Genomic DNA, 8086 nt, shown 5'->3' on the forward strand with positions numbered 1-8086 from the left:
ATGTGAAGTTTTTAAGAAATCCAGAGTTCCATCTACTTGACATATAAAGGATCACCATTTACACCAGAAATCTCCAGGTATTACTGCTGGTAATGTGTTGTTAGTGGACCAGGTGTAGATGGAGGAGAAGAACTTGATGATTGTAATGATGCAGAATTTGTTATCACAGCTAAAGATTATAATGGAGATCCTATTAAAGAAGGAGGAGCTAAATTTGATATTAAAGTTCATGATCCAAATGGAGATGACTTAGAATGTGAATGTGTTGATAACAACGATGGTACTTATAGTTGTAAATATGCACCAGAATTCCCAGGTGATTATACAGTTGATATTAAACTTAATGGTGATAAAGTTGGTAAAGCACCATATGAAGTTTGTGTTGGAGAAGGAGTTGATAATCAAAAATCAGGAGTTGATTGCTTCCAATTTACTATTCTTGCTAAAAGTAAAAGAGGAGGACCTGTTAAACCAGGTAATGCTAAATTCTCAGTTAAAATTATCCATGAAAATGGAACAGAAATTCCACAAGAAAATATTGATATCAAAAATTTAAAAGAAGCTAAATACAGAGTTACTTATAAAGTTTCAGAACACGGTGATTATACAATTCATTGCTTATTGAATAATAGAGACATTAAGGGATCACCATGGGTTCAACAATGCTAAAACAAGAAAGAAAAATCTTTCTTTAGTTTAAATTGACCGTTCATTTTTCTGTTTTGTTATGATATTTTTTTAATTATTGTTATATATAACGATAATAAAAATTTTTTAAATTAAAAAATATAATGTCTAATCTATAAAAATTTAAATTCTTTACAGTAATTCTAATGCCTCATTACTTTTGTGTTAGTTTTCGTGTAACACTTCAGATAGATCAGGTGTTGTGTCTTATAACATAGTTGAAGAACTAATAACAAAGTATTGGATATAACTTATTCTTCAAGAAATATGAGTGGTTTATAGTTTTATCTCAATTGGTAAATTCAATTTATTTAATTCAAAATTCAATTTATACTCTTTAAAAATTCTTGTTTTTCTCACTCCAGGAATCATCTTTATTAAAAAAATATTTGTTACATTATAAATTAAATTATTAAAAGATTAGGATATAATTCTATCGTTTGTGTTTTTCATATAATCAGTTAAGTAGATAACGATATGTCGTTTTATAACCATTCCTTTAACAAATAGAGAAATTCTCCATTTAAATAAAGTAAAGACTTTTTGTAATTAAATTAAACTTTCAATTTTATTCTTATTTTCTTTTCAAACTTATATTAGATATAATCTAAAAGATAGTACCTTCTTATCTTTTGAATAGCTTTGGCTAAATGCCAAAAATCTTATAGAAAATAGGTCATTTAAGTTTATAAATTAAAAATACATGGTTTTAGATATATTTTAAATTGATAACAAAAATATATATATATCTATAAATTAGATTCTATTGACTAATATCATAGGTCAAACTTAGATGACAATGTTTTGTATTCTTCTTTTCTATTTGGTACTAGTTTAATTCCAGTAATTTCTTCATACTTTTGAAGTACAGACTTTTCATATTTATAACTTGAATGGTCAGAAACAGCTGTTTGTTTTGGTTCTATTTGTCCAAATGCCTCATTCTCAAATTCAAACCACCTCCCTTCACTAATTTCAATACAATTGCCCATTGGAAGAAGAGCTTGACCAACATAATTTGTATTTTTTATTTTGTCCCATGTAATGTCTTTTTCTTTGATAACTCGAGCAACAGTTAGATCTACATTCTTTCCTAATGAATCTTCAAGTTCATAATATAAATCATACCCAACAATATTAATAATATTATCTATTCTCTCTAATAATTCTTGCATTGCTCTATGAGAGGCTCTTGGGACAATATCATTTTGATTAATTATACTTACAATACATTCTTTAAATATTGGCAATTCAGCAATATTAGAAGATACAGCAGGAACAGCACCAAATGCTACACAATAAACAGGGACCATTTTATTTCTTGAACGATACAATAAAGTTATAACCTCTGCTATAGCTCCCCCTAAAGAATGACCAGTACAAAGAACTTTGTATTTTGGATATTTTGTCAATAACTTTCTCACTGCTGAGAGAATAGAAATATATATTGTTGATGCAGTTTGATATATTCCTTTATGAATTAACCCATATTCTCCTTCACAATAAATACTTTCATAATAAAATGAACAATCAACAAGACAATCCGTTATAGTCTGTGTTCCCCTACAACAAACTATTATAGCATCAATAGAATGATCAACACAAACATAATGTGCAGGGCAAAATGGTTTTGAATTATACTGTAATAAGATGATATCGTCTGGGTGAATATGGTTATACTGTGAGATAATTAAACGAGAAACTTCTTCTTTATTATTTTGATAATATCTTTTTTCTTCATTAGAAGCATAATTTTCATATAATGTCCATTGGAATACTGATACTGAATGAGAAATTGCTTTGTAAATTGTTTGTATAGAATGAATATCTACAGAACCTTTAGATATTAATTGGTATTTCTGAAATGAATCGTAATTAGACTCTGATATTTGTGATAAAATCAAATAACCTGTCATAAGATCAATAAACGATAACTCAGAAAACGATTTAAAATAGTGAATGACATCAGACAACGATGACAATGTTTTTTTATTAAATTGAATATCAAAAATTTCTTTCCATGAAGGGTTATTTATTGTTGTTAGTGTTGTTGAGAAAGCGTCTAGTATAACAGAGAAAACAGATGGCTCTTTGTTTTCTTCCATTGACTTTTGTAATCATATAGTTCTGTGTAGATTCAACAACAATTATTTTTAAGATAGATATTGTCATGTTATTCTATTTTAGTAACAATGATTATAAATTATTATATAATACATTCGTTTTATCTAAGAAAAAAATAGAATATAAAAACAGTATAATCCATTATATTTTCTTAAATATAATTATAGTTTAAAAATAGTTAAATAAATTATAACTATTAACTAATTAAATAAAGAATGAAAAAAACCCTTAAAAAAAAAGAAAAAAGAGACAGTAAAAGGATTATACTACTCTGAATGCCATACACTGAACAAGGATATAAACCAAAACAAAGAAAACATAAAGACATCTCTAAAAGTGACCATGAAAAATCTCACCAAAATACTCACCAAAAGCAACAACAAAGTAAAACTAAAAGTGGAATTAAAAGACCAAATAATGGTAAATATACTCAACCTTTAAAACAACGAAGTAATCCATTTGGGGCAAAAGTTAGTGATGAACTAAAAAAAGAGTACCAAGAAAAGAAACAAAGAAAAGAAAGTAATGAAGATGCTGTTAATCAAATGAAGTTTCTTATTAACTCACATTCTAATACTCATAAGAAATGGAGTGCTGGAGAAATCGAACAATTAATTACTCTTTCAAGATCTTCAATGTATGAATTATCAATTAAACCAGATGCATCTAGAATTATTCAAACAATTATTAAAAATGGTGATAATGAACAAAGACAAACAGTTTTAACTGAACTAAAACCAAAGATTTTTGATTTAACTAAAGACCAATACGGACATCATGTTGTAAAAAAATTATTAAAGTACTGTTCTAAAAGTGTCCCAAGTTTATTACTTGAACTTTATCATACTCATATCTTTGAAATGTTAATGCAAAAATTTTCTAGTGATGTTTTAAAAACTTTATGTGAATTTATTAATAAAACTCAACAAAGAAAATTAATTGAAGAAGTGTATGGGGCACAATATGAATTTTTAAAAAGTAAAAGTCCAGAGTTAAAAACATTTTCTGAAGTTATTAATTCAAATGACACTTTAAAAAATGTTATATGTAAAGATTTAAAAGATAAGGTATTCAAAATTCTTAACAAACAACACGTTTCAACTAACCCATTATTAGCACAACTTCTTATTGACTATATTAGTTGTGTTGATGAAAAAGATGCATCAGAAGTTGCTGCTTCACTTAGAGAACATTTACAACAATTCTTAACTTTACCTGAAGGACCAAAATTAATGAAATTTGTAATTATTCATTCATCTGCTAAAGCACGAAAAGGACTTCTCAAAGAGTGTAAAGAAAATTTAATTTCATTAATGACTGACAAATTTGGTCATTATTGTATTTTATATTTGTTAAGACATGTAGATGATAAAATGGCTTTGAAAAAATATGTTCTTGATAGTATTGAAGCAATGACACAAAAATTAGTTTTTGATAAATGTGGAATTGAATTATTAGAATTTATCCTTGATCCATTAAGTACACACTTCCTTCCACCTTCAATTATTGATCCATTAAAAGAAAAAGGTTCCTTTACTTTAAAAGATGATGACATTCGTTTTAAAGATATGTTAACTGAATTAAAACCTACTCTTCTTGATATTTGTCAAAAAGAGTATAACTCTCTTATCAAATTTAAACCAACAAGAAGATTCTTAACAGTTGTTAAAAAGTCATTCCCTGAAGAAACTTCATTTATTATCGATGAAGATTTGAAAGGAAAAAAACCTGGAGAAGAAAATAAAGCTGAAGAATTAAAAGAAGAAAAACTCAAAGAACCACAACAACCTCTTCCTGTTGAAACTGATGCTGTCATGAAAGGTGAAGAAGTAGATAATATTCAAGAAATTAAGAAAGAAGTTGCTGAGGCTAAAGCCGAAAAAGCAAAAGAAATGAAAAAGAAGATTAATAAGAAAGGCTATTCCAAATGATTGATTTGATTTTTTATCAGTATTTTGTTATATATTTCAAAAAATGAGGAGGGTTTTTAATAGAATATAGATAATGAAAGGTACAAATAATGAATGTTCATTTCCTTTTAAATGAACTTATAAATTTCAGAAGATGGAGGGATTATTGGATCCTCATTATGTATGTGAACCATATGAAGCAATAGGAGCTATTAATGATTCTTTACAACCTGAATGTTTTAATGGAATGAAGATTGAAATTACAAAACAACATAATGAAAATTTAGTAACTGGTCATTACTTCACTATAGAACCACCATCTCCAAAAGGGCAAAAGTTTAATCGAATTCATTCATTCTTATATTCAGGGTATTGGGGAAATGTCATCGCAAGGCTTGATAATGAAATGAAAGGGTCTTTTTTATCATCATTTAATTTACTATCAAAGCAAATATCAGGAAGTTTTCGAATCGCAAATGGAGAAGACAACGAAATTGAAGCAGGAATTGATGGGAAAGTGACTGGATTTGGAAAGTGTTTTGGAATGAGATATGAAAAAGGGGGTTTATATGTATTAAATTTAATGCAAAAAATAACAGACTCATGTTCTGTTGGTACTGAATGTTGTCTCATTCCAAGTAAGAAAATAAGAACAAATTCGTATGGATTATTATGGAACATTACTCCTCAAATCATTTCTACTTTTATTTATTCTCAATTAAATCAAACATTATTCTCTACTTTCCGTTATTCACCATCTCAATATCTTACTTATGGTTGTCAATTTGTTTATCAAAATAAACCACAAAAAGCAATTTATGGATTACTTGCTTTTGAACATTCCTCACAAGACTCATCATTTAAAACAATAGTTAACACTCAAGGAACACTCTCTTCTTGTTTTCAAACAAACCTTCGTCAAATAGCTTCCAATTTATTATTATCTGTTCAAGCAAATCCTTTTGTTGGAAGTTATTCTTGGGGTATTTCTATTCAAATCTTTCGTTAACCATTAAAATACATTTATATTCAAAACTTCACTAATTTATTTCTTATTTTCTTCTTCCATAGCAACAATTGGTGAACCTTCTTTTTCTTCTTTAGTTTCAGTAATAGTATTATCTTGTTTTTCTTTTTTTTCTCCTGAATGTGTATGACGGCTGATTCTACTTTTATGATTAGAAGCTTTAACTTGCTCAGCCACCGGTTTCTCTAGTGTAAGTTCAGTTTCTTTTTCTTTTTTCAAAACACCATTAACTAAATAACTCTTAGGATTTATGAATTTCATTTCAGAAATACAGTCATATAACCACTCCTCTTTTACTGCAAAACCCTCTGTTCTTCTTGTTGCGTCAGATGCAAACATAGATTTTCCAACCAAAAGAATATCAGAATATTTAGCTCTTGTAGCAATTTTACCTCCTATTTGTTCAATCCATTTTTTAATAATATTATCTCTAATCTTTAAGTCACCATAAATACCAACAGTTTTGTTTTGTAACAGTGATTCATCAAATACACTGTGATTAAGTGCTGGGAATTTGTCTTTCATTAAATATGGCTCAAATGGTTCAACTGCCATTTTTTTATGAGACTGTAGTACCCAATTTTCTTCAACAATAGGAATACCTCTGAGAATTCCTTCTAACACTTCAGCTGTTCTTTGTCCATGTTTATTTACTATAACGTTAGCTCTTTCAATTTTAGTTGTAATTCCAAATAATTCATGTTTATATATTGCTTTCTTGAAATTAACTGCTTCTTTAGGTTCAAAAGAAATTATAAACACAAATAATCCACTTGTTGCTTTAATAGGAGAGGATTTATGTCTTGATGGTGTTTTTCTAATATCTTCTTCATTATCAGAAGAAGAATCAATTTCATTTGAAAAACTCTCTTCTACTTCTGGAACTTCTCTTACCTTTTTTCTTAATCGCCTATTCACCATTTTTTCTTTTTTCTCTTTATTATTTTTTGTTTTACCTTCTGCTATTGAAATATTCTTTCTTCTAGACCTATTAGTTTTCTTTTGTTGGTAAGGAACTTTTTTTATTTCGTTTAATAATTGTTCAATTTCAAGTGTAAAAATATTGTATTTATCTTTACTTTTAGTTACATATGCAAAATTTCCGTTAACAATAGACCCACAAACAATTTCTTCTTTTGTTTGAACTGAAGAAATAATGCTTTTGTCTTTTAGATTCCAAGCATTAATATCTCCATCCATTCCAGTAGAAATAATGACATTTTCTTTGTAATAATTAATAGAAGTGACATTATATGTAGTGTTCGTTTCTCTGTTACAGTGGGCATAAAATGTAAATTGAGTATCATCCTTAACCAATGAAGTAATTTTTCCATTTTCTGTTCCAACCAAAACATAATCCCCATCTGGAGTAATACAACATGAATTAGGTATCCCATACACTTTCATTCTTCCCCCAGAAAAGTAAACAGGACAGAGAGACTCATAATTATTAGCATTAATAATTTCAGTACCTTTCTTTGTAATAATAATAGCAGTATTACCATTACATTTGATATCAACTATTTCAGGAATATCAAACTCTTTTTCTTCTTTAAATTCTTCGTTATAGACTTTTACTATTTTTCCATCAAGTCCAACAAATATTTTGTCATTTGAAGCTGCTATAACACTACACTGGTTTGAAAAACTAAGTTGTTCTTTTACTTGTTTATTTTCTAAAAGATATAATTTTGTTGGTGAGGCAATATAATATTTCCCATTAAACAATATTGAGCCGATAGCACTTCCTTCAATTTCAATCTCAACCGACCCATTTTCATTAACACAATGAATTTTACCATTTTTACAAACAATGAGGTACTCATTTTCTGAAATAAGAGTTATGCACTTAACTTCATCGTCAATTGACTTTAATAATTTACTATTGTTTGTGACTATAGAAATATCCGTATACCAACGTGACATCAATTAGTATATTTTAATCTTTAATTATTAGTTAAAGATCTAGACTAGTTATTGAGTTTTTAAAACTATTTTAGAATCTTATTTCATCTGTTGATAGTTATTATATTGTTTCGTATTTTTTTTCAGTTTCCTTCGATTTTTCAGTTAAACTATTATTTTACAAGTTTCTTTTTTCTTCATAAAAATTTTGATTTCGTGTTTACAATGAATAGCAATAAAAGTTATGTTTTTCAGTTACTTTTAAAAAAAAATATCAACAAGATCTCTAAAATAAAAAATAAAAGTAATTTAAATTCAAAACCAATTATCTATAATTTTGGTATCACTACTTCATTTTTAAAACTATAAATAAAACCTTCAAACTAAAAAAATCAAAACAAATAATTTAGTGATAAAAGAATAATGAAACAAG

General features: G+C 27.4%; 5 protein-coding genes across 5 annotated transcripts in view, besides 7 other annotated features; 3 read left to right on the forward strand and 2 right to left on the reverse strand.

Moving 5' to 3' along the window:
• The window catches only part of EDI_309790 (actin binding protein, putative), a gene marked incomplete at both ends in the record, with an annotated part of 1576 nt that extends 907 nt beyond the window's left edge, over nucleotides 1–669 (forward strand). Inside the window, 2 exons of the mRNA XM_001738422.1 lie at nucleotides 9–25; nucleotides 105–669. Of these exons, the coding sequence (XP_001738474.1) occupies nucleotides 9–25; nucleotides 105–669 (582 nt within the window). The remainder of the gene's footprint in view (nucleotides 1–8; nucleotides 26–104) is intronic.
• A 61-nt stretch (nucleotides 670–730) lies between these two features.
• Nucleotides 731–817: a sequence feature (AT_rich).
• A 243-nt stretch (nucleotides 818–1060) lies between these two features.
• Nucleotides 1061–1105: a sequence feature (AT_rich).
• A 295-nt stretch (nucleotides 1106–1400) lies between these two features.
• Nucleotides 1401–1446: a sequence feature (AT_rich).
• Nucleotides 1447–1463: 17 nt separating this feature from the next.
• EDI_309900 (lipase containing protein, putative) lies at nucleotides 1464–2792 on the reverse strand (the record flags this gene model as incomplete). Its single annotated transcript, XM_001738423.1, has 1 exon — nucleotides 1464–2792. The coding sequence occupies one exon, from the start codon at nucleotides 2790–2792 to the stop codon at nucleotides 1464–1466; it is 1329 nt and encodes a 442-aa protein (XP_001738475.1).
• A 90-nt stretch (nucleotides 2793–2882) lies between these two features.
• Nucleotides 2883–2903: a sequence feature (AT_rich).
• Nucleotides 2904–2951: 48 nt separating this feature from the next.
• Nucleotides 2952–3024: a sequence feature (AT_rich).
• A 62-nt stretch (nucleotides 3025–3086) lies between these two features.
• EDI_309910 (protein PUF6, putative) lies at nucleotides 3087–4742 on the forward strand (the record flags this gene model as incomplete). Its single annotated transcript, XM_001738424.1, has 1 exon — nucleotides 3087–4742. One exon carries the CDS (start codon nucleotides 3087–3089, stop codon nucleotides 4740–4742), a length of 1656 nt encoding a protein of 551 aa, XP_001738476.1.
• A 133-nt stretch (nucleotides 4743–4875) lies between these two features.
• Nucleotides 4876–5730, forward strand: EDI_309920 (uncharacterized protein; the record flags this gene model as incomplete). The annotated part of the gene is made up of 1 exon (XM_001738425.1): nucleotides 4876–5730. One exon carries the CDS (start codon nucleotides 4876–4878, stop codon nucleotides 5728–5730), a length of 855 nt encoding a protein of 284 aa, XP_001738477.1.
• A 36-nt stretch (nucleotides 5731–5766) lies between these two features.
• On the reverse strand, nucleotides 5767–7674 carry EDI_309930 (uncharacterized protein; the record flags this gene model as incomplete). Its single annotated transcript, XM_001738426.1, has 1 exon — nucleotides 5767–7674. The coding sequence occupies one exon, from the start codon at nucleotides 7672–7674 to the stop codon at nucleotides 5767–5769; it is 1908 nt and encodes a 635-aa protein (XP_001738478.1).
• A 266-nt stretch (nucleotides 7675–7940) lies between these two features.
• Nucleotides 7941–7969: a sequence feature (AT_rich).
• A 69-nt stretch (nucleotides 7970–8038) lies between these two features.
• Nucleotides 8039–8086: part of a microsatellite that runs on past the window's edge.

The sequence above is a fragment of the Entamoeba dispar genome, genomic scaffold, assembly GCF_000209125.1.
Source record: "Entamoeba dispar SAW760 scf_1105229461349 genomic scaffold, whole genome shotgun sequence".
Lineage (NCBI taxonomy): Eukaryota > Evosea > Mastigamoebida > Endamoebidae > Entamoeba > Entamoeba dispar.